The 13,202-nt window shown below is 35.1% G+C and overlaps 1 protein-coding gene across 3 annotated transcripts in view; it reads left to right on the forward strand.

Annotated features, from left to right (window-relative positions):
- Positions 1–640: 640 nt before the first annotated feature.
- Positions 641–13,202, forward strand: part of LOC148946565 (solute carrier family 35 member G1-like) — a 32,717-nt gene continuing 20,155 nt past the window's right edge. For 2 of the 3 annotated variants that reach the window (XM_089097046.1, XM_089097045.1), the window contains exons 1-3: positions 641–742; positions 9,554–10,495; positions 12,079–12,300. In XM_089097046.1, coding sequence (XP_088953172.1) covers positions 686–742; positions 9,554–10,495; positions 12,079–12,300 — 1,221 coding nt within the window. In that variant the 5' untranslated portion in view covers positions 641–685. Of the gene's footprint in view, positions 743–7,375; positions 7,399–9,553; positions 10,496–12,078; positions 12,301–13,202 lie in introns of those variants that run through there. The other variant, XM_089097047.1, reaches the window with a different exon arrangement.

Here is a 13,202-nt window from a genome sequence, read left to right on the forward strand (position 1 = left end):
ATTGTCCCAAATGCATTTATATCGGGAAACTATTTATTTATTCCTCTGTAAGGGTGAATTTGTTTTAATGTTACACTAATAAAAATAAAAATAATAGAAATGGAGATAATGCAAATAGTTTCATCTACAACTAACTATTCGTTGTGAGCCAAGAGAAAGATAAAGACAAGATAGAAAAGAAGAAAAAAAAGACGAAGAAAAAAATATAGGACAAAAGAAGATTTAATTTGGGAGTTCGAAAAACTACCCCGTCAGCAAGGCCCTGCCCATGGGGGATTAGGAGTTCTGAACCCCCCTCCCACCATATGTTTGTCTGACTCGTAAAAACGTAAAAAAAATGCATACAAACAAATTTTTGATGCGTTATTTTGTGTAAACTATCACCCTCCCCCCCCCCTAAAAAAACAACCCCCTCCTAAAACAACAATCCTAGATACGGCCCTGTACGTCAGTAAAGGTAAACTGTTCTGAAAACAACAGCACTGACTAAACGAATTTGATCCAATGCCGAACTGCGAATGCGAACCTAATCCAAATAATGGGAGGTAATATTTAGATTGCGGTACTTATCAGACATCTTGGAGAAATGATGTTATTAAATTATCATAACATGAATATTCATTTTCTCACTTTGTGTTCTCGGTTATTGTTCTAGTTTGTCATCAACTCAGAGATAGTTAATCAAATGTCTTACATTCCTGTGGATCAATATGATAAGACAGAGAGGACAGTGCTTAAAAAGGTAAAAAAAGGAAATCAGATCAAATATTAGGCTGTGAATAGCACTATTTTTAGGTGTGGGGAAGGGTTTGTGTCTACAACCGCTGAATTTTAAGTTTTTCCTCCTGTAAATGTTGTTACTAGTTGTATACAAGTCAACGAAGGCAACTTCAACAGGTCAACAGGAGGGGTTTATTGTGGTAGGGGGGAGGGGGTTGGTGAATTTTACGTAAAACTACGAATATACGAAATACGAACAAAATATGGGACAAAATAAGCAAAGGCTTGAAACTTCAGGGAGAGAGAGATCTCAGTGGTCTCAGAATCCGAGACCCTCTCCCAACCAATGTAAGAACCTTTTTGGTTCTATAAAAATCCCACTATTTTACAATTCTCAAATTTTTCACACAATTCCTCTTTTTATGCGGACCTTTGACCTTACCCCTTACTCTCCCAAACTCAATTTCTACATGCATGCCTGATTATTGCCATAACTGCTCACGGCCACAAGTTTATGAGAAGGAGCGTGAAGCTTCTAAAGTTAGTTGTTTATTAAATTTTGGAACTTGGTTTTCGCTTAGGCAAAATTATCGAAGGGTTTTTGTTTGTATATGTGCTGGTGCCTTTGACCTTTTTATGTGTACCTTCGACCTTAGCCCTACCCACCCAAACTCAATTTCTACATACATGCCTAATTACTGCCATAAATGCCAAGGCCGTATTCAGGGGGGGGGGGTTACCCCGTTTGAACCTCCCCCGAAATTTTTGACCGAGTCAAAAATAAGTCTAAAATTAGTAAAACCTAGGTAAAAATCAGTAAAATTAGTCGAAAACTGAGTCAAAAATTAGTACCCCCCCCCCACCGAAAAAAAAATCCTGGATCCACCCTTGATAAATGCTCACGGCTACAAGTTTATGAGAAGCAGCGTGAAGCTTCTAAAGTTAGCTGTCCATTAAATTTTGGAACTTGGTTTTCGCTTAGGCAAAATTATCAAAGGGTTTTCATTTATATATATATATATATATATATATATATATATATATATATATATATATATATATATATATATATATATATATATAGTACTTGTGTATTATACGACACACACTCAAGTTTACGCTGTGTGAAACTCCAGAACAAACCGGTTTCTTCGTTAGTTTCTTTAAGCTTTGCGTGAGACAAGACAAAGACAAGTGACAGAATAGATGGGAAATATATAATTTAGGCTGTATATTTTCACATTAAGGGGGGGGGGTAAAGTTTTTGGACAGTTTGAAGTTAGAAAACAATTCTTACTTCGTAATATGCAGAAAAAAGACATTTTGCATGCAGACCCGCTTTATTTTAACCCCCCCTAATGCGCAAATATATAGCCCAAATTTGTTTCTAAGGTATTATATTTAAAGAATTATATTTTACTTAGGCAGCGCAATAGCGCTGCCTAAGTAAAGAACGATGTTGGCACAATGTATCGTTTATTTGTTTCTTTGTTTTAGACCAGGGCACTCCGTATCGAAGGAGTTGCCGTTGAAACATTGAAAAGGTCTCATTCGCTTGAAAATTGGAAGGGCTTGTGCCCTTTTTAATAGCCGAAAGACTGGAAGGCAACTAACACCCCTTCCACACCTACCATTTCCCTAAACACATCCAATCAAAATTTTGAGATAGCCGTTTTGTTCAACGTAGTTGAAATATCTGGAAAATATGTCTTTAAAGAGGACACTCCCCCCACAGCCCTAACGGCAAGGGTTGTAAGTTATGCCCTGTGGGCATATAAGGTTTTTATAGAAAGCATTGTCGTAGAAGCTTCAAAAAGGGCCTCATTCGATTGGAATTTTGAAGGGCTAGTGCTCTTTTTAATAGTCGAAAGTGATTGGAGGGCAACTAACCCCCCTCTCACGCCCACCATTTCCCCAAGCAGATCTAATCAAAATTTTGAGATAGCGGTTTGTTTCTTTTACATTTCTTAAAAAAATTCTTTCAAATGTTTTCATTTTTATAACTTTAAGAAATAACAAATTAATTAAGATTTTAAGGAATAAATATTAGCATATGTATATTAAACTGACAATGCACATTTTCTTCAGTAAATTCATTTGTTTTTTTTTTCAGTAAAGCACAAATTATATTCTGGCTTTTAGAAAGCATATGGGTTTAGAACCCTACTCATATTAATATCGACTCGTTTTGAGCTTCACTCTGTTATTTATTTTAATTTCTGTTTGTTTTGGGTATTATTTATTTATTGATACTGATTTGTGGTAGTTGTATGCTTGGTAGATTATTTAATTATATTTTTGTTCATTTTTGGTTTAATGGAGTTCTTTACTTTTTTTTAAACACTCGTTTTGTTACTTATATATTAGTCAAGGTTGCCTGTCAACTTTTTCAATTTAATGCAAGGTTTGATGATGAAAGTTTAGGTTAGATTTAGTTAGATTAGGCTAGGTTTTTAACCCAATTCTGATATTTATAGCCAAATTTAGCCTAATATAACCAAACATAATCTAACCTAACCTTAACTTTTACCATCTTCATAGCTTGCATAAGACTGAAAAAGCTGACTTGCAAAGCTAATTGAATCCAAACAGAGAAAAAGCAATTTTGGACATTTACTGGTGAATGTCTACATTCACCAGAAATTTAATAAAGAAAACAAGTTATTTCAACAAAAAGTAAGGACAACATTAAAACTTAAAACGAACATAAATTATTACGTACATAAGGGGGGTTGCCCCCTCCTCAACACCTCAATCTTCACGCTAAAGTTTTTCGGTTCTTTTAAGAAGGTTACTTATTGTTCTAATTAAACGACCCTTGTGTTTCAGTAGTCATTTTTAAAGAATTTGGACAAACTTTAAGCTTTAGCGTAAAGAGCGAGATGTTGAGGAGGGGGCAACCCCCCTTATATAGTTAATAATTTCTGTTCGTTTTAAGTTTTAATTTTGCTCCTTACTTTCAGTTGAAAAAACTTGTTTCTTAAGATTAATTTCTGATCGTTTTTTAAATAAGGCCAGGAAATATGGCTCCACTCCACAGAAAAATACCCCTCCCCATGGAAATATCCTCTGGAAAATTCAATCCTGGTGAAAATTTACCCCGGACAATTATCCTTAACACCTACACGCGTAAATAGAGTCGGTCCACCCAATTCGCTGCTGATTCAAGGAGAAGCAGTGAGTGATGAAACGATTATTACTAATAAATTTGCTGAGTTCTTTTCAAGTATTGGTCAAAATGTGCAGGCGGAAGGGTTAGTGAATTTTAATAATATGATTCCTTGGAGGACAAAATTTTGGATGAAAGAGGAATTGAAAATGAAATTGAATTTCAACCGTTTACTGGAGATGAAATTCTGAAGGTTGTGAAAACAATCAAATCTAATTCAGCAGGGACAGATGGAATTAATTTGAAGGCTTTTAAATCAGTGATGTGTTATTTAATACCATGTCTCGTCCACATAATCAATCTTTCCCTTGAAACTGGGGTATTCCCCGAAGCGCTTAAAAGGGCAAAAGTCATCCCCCTCCATAATGGTGGATCTAAACTAGATATCGAAAATTATAGACCTATATCAATCCTTCCCCTGTTTTCAAAAATATTTGAAAAAATTGTGCATAAAAGGCTATATGATTACCTTACGAAAACAGGGATGTTAAGTGAAACTCAGTTCGGCTTTAGGAAAGGTCACTCAACGTCGGACGCCGTGCATTATCTCTGTGATATTGTAAATAGATGCTTTGAACGTGGTGAAATCCCTTTGACTGTTTTTATTGATTTTAGAAAGGCGTTTGATACAGTGGATTTTAAAATTTTACTCAAACGTCTACAGTCCCTTGGAGTTCGTGGTAATTATCTGAAATGGTTTGATAGTTTTTTAAGTGGAAGATCTATTCAAGTTGTTTTAAATGATTCATTTTCTTCTCCCTATCAAGTGAAGTGTGGTGTACCTCAGGGATCTTTCTTGGGACCACTTCTGTACCTTGTGTATGTTGATTCAATGCGTTTTTACTTACCGGAGTGTTTTATCACGACTTTTGTGAATGATACTGCTTTAACTATGTCTAGTCGAATGATTGATGATCTATTGTTGAAAGTAAATGGGGTTTTAAAGTCATTTTATGTATTTACAAGTTTGAGCCTTTTGTCAGTGAATGTTAAAAAAACTAATTTTATGATTTTTAGGAGAGTTGGTAAGCCTCCGAGTGTTGATAGAGATATTTTTTAATGGTAAGCCTTTGTCACAGGTGCATGAGGTGCGTTATTTGGGCTTCCAGCTTGATTGTAATTTGTCTTGGAAGCACCATAGTGATCTTGTTGCAGCTAAAGTTGCTAGAGGTCTGGGAATTTTGCGTCGTTTGAAGCATTTTTTACCATTATCGGCTCTTTTATTATTGTATCATAATATTGTTGCGCCTTATATTTCTTATGGTTGTGTCTTTTGGTCTAGCAATTTTTACGCAAATTTCAAAAGAGTGCAGATTTTACAAAATAAAACAGTACGTCTTCTTGGGAATTATATAGAAAATGTGAATGATACCGCGTCATGTTTTAAAAAATTAAGAGCGCTTAACATTGGTCAGATTGGCGATTACCAAGCTGCTATTTTTGCCTATAGATGTTGGAATGATGTATGTCCTCCAGTTTTTACAAATTATGTTCGCGTAAATAGTTCACTCCATAGGTATGTAACTAGAGAGACGGAAAATTTTATAGTTGAATATTAAGACACCATACGTGAAGTTTTCAAAATTCGGTGCTTGGCTCCAGTTATTCGGAATGATTTCCCAACTGGCGTTCGGGAAGCTGAACACATTGGGTCGTTTAAAGTAAAAATAAAAAAACATTTATTGGGAGAGGGGAGATAATTTATTATTATTGTCATTATTATTCTTAATTTCTCAGTTTTTTTTTTGTTTTTTTTCCATAGATTTTTATTTTGTAATTAGTAGTAAATAAAGCAAGTCAAGGTAAGGAGAAAACAAGACATTAAAAGAAATTTCGTATAGGAATTCTGGCAAATTCCCCCAGTATACAATTTCTCTTGAAAAGTTCACCCCCGGAAACTTCCCTCTCCATGGAAAATTCTCCCCGTGCAAAGTCCACCCCAGCAGAAAATTCGTCCTCCTTTCCCCACTCGATAAATGTATGCATACTTCCCAATAACAAATACTACACGTAAGCAATGGGCAAATTTATAACTAGAAAACCTTTCCCCATGGGCTGTGAGCGGTCATGTTATCTCCAAAGACATGGTTATTAGGTCTTTCAACTATGCTGAACAAAATAGCAATCTCAGAGTTTTGATCGGACAATTTTGGGGAAAAAAGTGGCGTGGGTGAGGGCCTAGTCGCCCTGAATTTTTTTGGTCACTTAAAAAGAGCACTAGAACTTTCAATTTTCGTTAGAATGAGCCCTCTTTTGATGTTCTAGACCCAATGGGTCGATACGATCATCCCTGGGGAAAAAAACAAAAAAAAATAAAATAAATACACATCCGTCATCTTTCTTCTGGCGAAAAATACAAAATTCCTCATTTTTGCAGATACGAGTTTGAAACCTCTACATTAGGCCTAGCTGCCCTCCATTTTCTTGGTCACTTAAAAGCACTAGAAACTTTAATTTCCAGTAGAAAGAGCTCTCTCCCCATGTTCTAGGCCCAATGGGTCGATACGATGACCCCTGAAAAAAAAAAAATGAACACGCATCCGTGATCTTTCTTCTGGGAAAAGATAAAAAATTCCACATTTTTGCAGATATAAGCTTGAAACCTCTACAGTAGGGCTCTTTGATACGCTGAATCTCATGGTGTGATTTTTCATTAAGATTCTATGAGTTTTAGAGGGTGTTTCCCCCTTTTTTCAAAAATCAGGCAGATTTTCTCAGGCTCGTAACCTTTGATGGGTAAATAATGAAACTTATATATTTAAAATCAGCATAAAAATCCAATTCTTTTTATACATCTATTGGTATCAAAATTCTGTTTTTTAAAGTTTCGATTACTATTGAGGATATATATATATATATATATATATATATATATATATATATATATATATATATATATATATATATATATATATATATATATATATATATATATATATATATATATATATATATATATATATATATATATATATATATATATATATAATAAATCAGGGTCGTATCCAGGATTTTTTTCGGGGGGAGTTACAAAAAAAAACTTTAAAAACTAGCACCCCTTTCGATTAATTCAGACTGCAAATGCTATAATCTGCCCTTTAATGAAAATAGAAAATGATTCTTGGCAAGTAATCTGGATATTTTTCATTTTTTCGGGGGGGGGGGGGCAAAAATTTGAAAAACGTAGAAATTAAGCAAATTATATAGAAACTGACAATATTTCTAAGGGTCACTAGATCTGAGGGTCACTATAGCTTCTCAGCTATATTAGATAAATTTTGTGCGCAATATTTGTCTCGAGCTTTGTTTAAATGCACTATTGTTTTTCATTAATTTTATGTCTTATTTAAGATTAAAGGAATTGTTGACGTTAATATTTTTGTATTATGACTAAATTTCTTTGGCATATTTTATGACATGTCTTAGCAGAAAAGAGTGGCATTGAACCTAGATCATTTTACTTAGTTTCCGGAGTACCTTAGAGACTTGTGCTCGTGAAAATGTCGAAGGTATTACCTTGCATGTCTTTTTTCGAAAATATCTAGGGAAGCTACGCCTAAGAATGAGAAAAACTTATGTTTGGCTGGGAAGTAATTCATATTTAAGGGGTACCAGATGTTTTGGGGGGGGGGCTGGCCTGGAGCTCCCCACCCTTTTTATGGCCTGAATTAATTTCAGAAGACTTGATTCGAGGGCTCGTCAAAACAACAGGAAAGATGACTGAGCGAAAACGAGGGGGAAGGGGTGACAGCCCATCTTGGCGTAGGTATAGATTTTACTTTCATTTACACATATTTGAACCGTGACAAAAAGAAGATGCTTTATGCTGTTGGGACGACTAGTAGAACAGCTAGTTTTGCGAAGCCTAATTCTATTTCTAGCACAAGATAAAAATCAAAAAATTCGGAAAACCGCTGGTAAAAAAAATCGCCAAAAAGCAATTAACAGTTAAGAACTAAATAAATTCAAACATATAGTTTGACAGAACCAATCAAGGCCATATCCAGGATTTTTGTTCGGGGGAGGGGGTATTTGTTTAGGAGAGGGGGAAGGGTTATAAAAAAAATTTAAAACGCATCAAAAATATGTTTAAATGCATTATTTCACTTTTTTACGAGTAAAACAAATATTTCGGGTGGTGGGGTTCAAGCCCCACCAACCCCCTCCTGTATACGGCCTTGGTACCAATAAAATTGAACATTCGTGGCGAAAAGTTTTGTCGTTTTTCTAAGCGTGACTAAAATGATTATATTTGAAGCCTTATAAGGCTCTTCACTAGCTCAATGATAGAGAACAGTTCATCAGAAGTATATGTGTCTGTGGGGGAGTTTTCAAAGGTATTTAGTGTTAGACAGCTGCCTGACCTAGTATTTAATGGCTCCTAATATGTTATACTTATTATTTCTCCTATTGAAACTTCGTTTTTTTTTTGCTTAAGCAGCAGTTGGTATTTATGCACGCATGAGTTTGGAGATAGATTCATTAAAGAGCAAAACCTACGGGTGAGTAGAAATGAGAGGACTGCCCCCTTGGCATAGATGCATTTTTCTTCAATTACATTTGCACGGGTTTTTCGAGCGCAACACAAATTCTAGCCCATGTCAAAGCTGAATTAAAAATAAATTTACTTGAAATCTAGTGAAGTAGGCAACCTCATGGCTCTTATAAAGAATATCAACTATAAATATAATATAATTTATAAAATTATATTTACTATAATTAAATTAAATTATATTTACATAAATTAAATATAATTAAGAGAATTAAGAGAATATCGAAAAAAAACTAGATAAAGAACATTTCATCAGCTGCATATTTGTCTGCACCGTCTAGGGATTTGAAGGATTTGCATACTTTTCTTTCACAATTTTGGAAACCGCAAAAACAAGAGAGAAATAACTATTTTTGCTTTTCCGTCAAATAGATTAAAAATTAGAAACAGAATGTATGTTCTGTTCTAGCTGTTTTCCTTTATGTAGCCTACTTGTTAATTGTTCGGAGCACAATCAAGAAGTGAAGTACGGTTAATCCTAATGAAATAAATCAAAATATGAAGAAAATATAATAATTTAGAAACATAATTATGGAAACTAGGACAAAGAATAATGGAAATGCATTATTTTAGAATGTGCGTTGTGCGTATCGCTACGCACAACACATTATATTAAATACCTAAACTAACCTCTAGCCACCTCTATATATTAATTATTTAATTAAAATATACCTACACCGTAGTTCTTCTCACTCAAATTAAGAAAATTGTAACCAATTGCTGAGAGGCAAACCGGTTTTCTCAGATCCTTACAGAGCAAAATTCTTGAGTGTGTTCCGAATAATTAACAAGTACCTCTTCTGTTTCTGTGTTTCCCGGCTAGCCGAACAGAAAACAAAAACCAGCTTTCTGTATTTACCATGGATGTTTTAATCTGTTCGGTGCATTTAAAAAAGAGAAGAAAAATTAAAAAAACATTTTTAATTTTCATAAATTAATTTTTAATATTGTTTATTAATAAAAATTAAAAAACAGCTTCAGCCCTGATGCTTAGTCAATCCCACCTCCAAGGATGAACATGTAACATGTAAAAGTCTCATTTTTTTGTTATGAAAAGATGCTAGCAAAACCATTCTAAATTAAGCCATTCTAATATATACTTTTTATTTTAGGAAAAAATGAAAGTGACTATATGCAATACATGTACTTCATCAGATTCAATCGAAAGTGTTGCAGCGACAGTTGACCAGAGTTCCGAGCGTACAATTACCAATGAATTTGATAACCAAGGTTTGTCGAAAGATGTAGAAAATGGAATTGATCTGACTAAAGGGATCGCACACCCTAAAGTAATTGATTCAGCAGAACAGAATAGAGATGGCTGTCTCAAAAGGATATGGGAAAGTCATCAAATGGGGATTATTATGGCCATTGCTTCCAGTTTTAGCTTTTCTATTTGCTCCATTGTTGTGAAAGCTATGGAGGATATGCACCCTATTGCCCTTGCTACATATCGATTCTTAGGACTTTTCCTTCTTTCATTTCCCTTGCTTTTATATTATAAGCAAAATCCATTTCCGTACGGAAAGCGGAAAATGCTCGTATTGAGATCTGTCCTCGGCTGTATGAGTCTAATGAGCCAGTTCTATGCCCTCAAACAAATGCCACTTGGTGATGCTACTGTTATCACCTTCAGTGTTCCTGTATTTGTTGCTATTTTTGCTCGTATATTTCTTAAAGAAAAATTTACGTACATGAATGCTTTAACCATTGTATTAACGCTAACAGGATGCTTACTCATAGCCAGACCTTCAATAATATTCGGAGAAGATGTGTACGAAAATGTCAACGCAACATCAAGCTCTTCAGGGGTTGCAAGTTACCTCGGCACTTTCGAAGAAGAAGCCACCTGTCTTTATGGAAAGCATATGAGTTTTATAAGAAACTTCACATCAAAAAGAAAATCACCCTGTGTCCCAGGAGAGACTAATCCAGCTAATCCGTACCCAAATATGTTTTGGGGAGCCATCGTGGCGTTTAGCGGAACCATTTTTGCTGCTAATGTTTATGTTGTCGTCAGGAAGTTGAAGGGTCTTCATCACAGCACTATCATGGTAATTACCTTTATTGTTAATACCCAAAAAAATGCCGGTTTCTTTTTTTTGAAAAATTGCACTTATTTAAATCCCATCATTTTTCACTTTCAAAATGAGCACAAACACTTTCAATTTACAATTTAATGAGCCCTCTCCCAAGTTTCTACGATCACTACTTCTGTACAAAGTGCTCGGAACAAAAAAAAGAAGATATATAGAGACCATATCATTTTTTAACAAGTGCCCCCTACTGGGGCACTTTATTTACTTTGGAAAAGTTTATTAAAGACTTCATGCCCGTACGTTCCAATGAAATATCAAGATCTTCCGTCTAATTTGGCTGTGTTTTAGTTCCCCCCCTCCTCATCCCCAAAATTTTGTGCCTCCCTGGAAATAGATTTCAAATTGCATGCCTGAAAGCTTGTGAATTTAGATTAAGTTGATTACTTTTACCGAATGGGGTAATTATTTTTCTTCGGAGTAGGGTAAAATCAAAAGTAAAAAAAAAAAATTGTTACAGACAGTTTGAATAAGAAGTGCCAATAAATTCAAGAAAACTTAAGATGTTGGAGGCGGCTACAACCCAGAACCCCCCCCCCCCCTATCCCCGGACCGCATTATTCCAATTATTATTATTCGCTTAAAAACAGCAAAAAAGAATTCAATTCTGCCTGGGTAAGTTATCGATGGCCAGGAACATCATTTGGGAAGAGCCAGGGGACCATGATCTTGTTTAAGAATTAAGAATAAAATATGCAACATGGGAGGGGGATTCAGTCTCAGGAAATTTTTTCGCCCTTTCCCTCCTACAAAAGGAAAATATTAATTAAGGAAATATCTCTGTCGATGATTTATTGTTGTTTTTGCCCTTAAAAAAAAATAGATTTAAATTTCTGTTTTTAGGTTTTATTTGGAACATTATGCAAAGTCTAAGAAATATGACAGGTTGGAAATAACGAATTAAATTATCCAAATTGAACTGGTGAAATTACCAAGCAAACTTACATCATAAATGACGATTGATGTTTACCGAAAAAGATGAAACTTTGGTCCGTCTGTCTCTCGGTCTATTTTTATGTGATTACGATAAACAACAAATTTAAATTACAAAGTATGCACAACAATATACAAAATGTGCACACATGTGAGGAGAGGGAGCCTTTGCAACAGTACCTCCCCCTTTCTAATGGGACATAGTTTATTTTTTTGTGCTGAATTTAATTTTTTTAGCGGCGCCTTTGTTTTTTTTCGGAAGATTTGTGAGCATAACGATTCCTATATTCCTTTTTTTAGGTTTAACAACAAACTTGAAACCAATTTGTCTCAGGAAAGTGGACTATCACTTTCAAAGTTGGTTCGTTGTATTTCTTTCTCTCCCTGTTGTTTCACTTTTTTCACGACCATTCATTAAAATTCCTGGAATTTTTTTCTAATACAGTGAGTTTTACATCTTATGCATTATTAAATCAAGTCACGAAGCAATAAATCAGATATTGATGAACAAGATAAGCCTGAGCTGTCACTGTGCACTCGTTACTATGGGATTTTAGGATCTAGTAGACAGTTTAAATATTGATTAAGCAATATGTATATTTTTTCAGACCTGTTTTGGGTTTTTCGCCTTCATTCAAAGTTTTTCGATAATAGCCATCCTGGATGTGAAGCAGCTTCTTTTCGACCCTGAGGATATTTACTGGATTGTAATTCTGGCTATATTTAGCTTTTTTGGACAAATATTATTGACGATGGCACTGAAACGAGAACAAGCTGGACCTGTTTCTGTTGCCAGATCGGTCACTATTATTTGGGCTTTCTTGTGGCAGGTATGGTTACGCTCGTTTTTTCTTTATTTTTTTAAGGCATGCCTTACTAAAAACAACGAGCAGAAAATATCCAATATTTGTGTCAGGGCCGTATCTAGGACTTTTTTTCGGGAAGGGGGTTCAAAAGAGTTTTTTTTTGGGGGTGTTACGAAAAAACTTAAAAAAAAGCATTAAAAATTTGTTTATATTCGTTTTTGTTACGTTTTTTACGAGTTAGACAAACTGGATACAACCTTGATTTGTGTAACCTAAATAGTGTGACATCTTTCCCGAAGCTGGAACTTCAGTGTGACAGAAATAACTTTATTATATATGTGTCTGCACTACAGCGTCTCGACGCCATTGGGCTGACGTTCAAAATTCTATGGAATGAAGTTGCTATGGTTATTGCACTACGGCGTTCCTTCAAATGGACGGCATTCGGCTGAGATTGAACAATTCGAAAACTGAAAAATAAATTGACTACGCTACGGTTTTATTGCACTTCCTGGCTGAAGGGCCACGAAACGGAGATCAGCACCGCCGGTTTGGACCTTAAGGGTCTAGTGCCGCATCCTTTTTTTTTTCCTACGGTGTCCCTAAAATGAAATGCGATTTGGCTGATATTTGAGCTAGCAAATGCGACTATACTGTGACATCCCTTCAATGGGAAGCCAACTGGCTGGGGCTAAACTATTCGAAAAGTGAAAAAAAAAAACAAAGGTGCGAATGTAACAATACTGCGGCGTCCCTAGTGTGACCACACTACGACGTCCCTAAAACAAGATACCATTTGGCTGTTATTTAAGAACTAAAAAACTAAAAAATTGAGGTTGCAAATGCGACCATACGACGGCGTCCCTCTGTGACTATTCAACGGCATTCCTGTAAAGTTTGACCGATATTCAAAATTTCAAAAACTA

This window comes from Artemia sp. Qi Xiang Cuo, chromosome 11 (genome assembly GCF_049724085.1).
Source record: "Artemia sp. Qi Xiang Cuo chromosome 11, ASM4972408v1, whole genome shotgun sequence".
NCBI lineage: Eukaryota > Metazoa > Arthropoda > Branchiopoda > Anostraca > Artemiidae > Artemia > Artemia sp. Qi Xiang Cuo.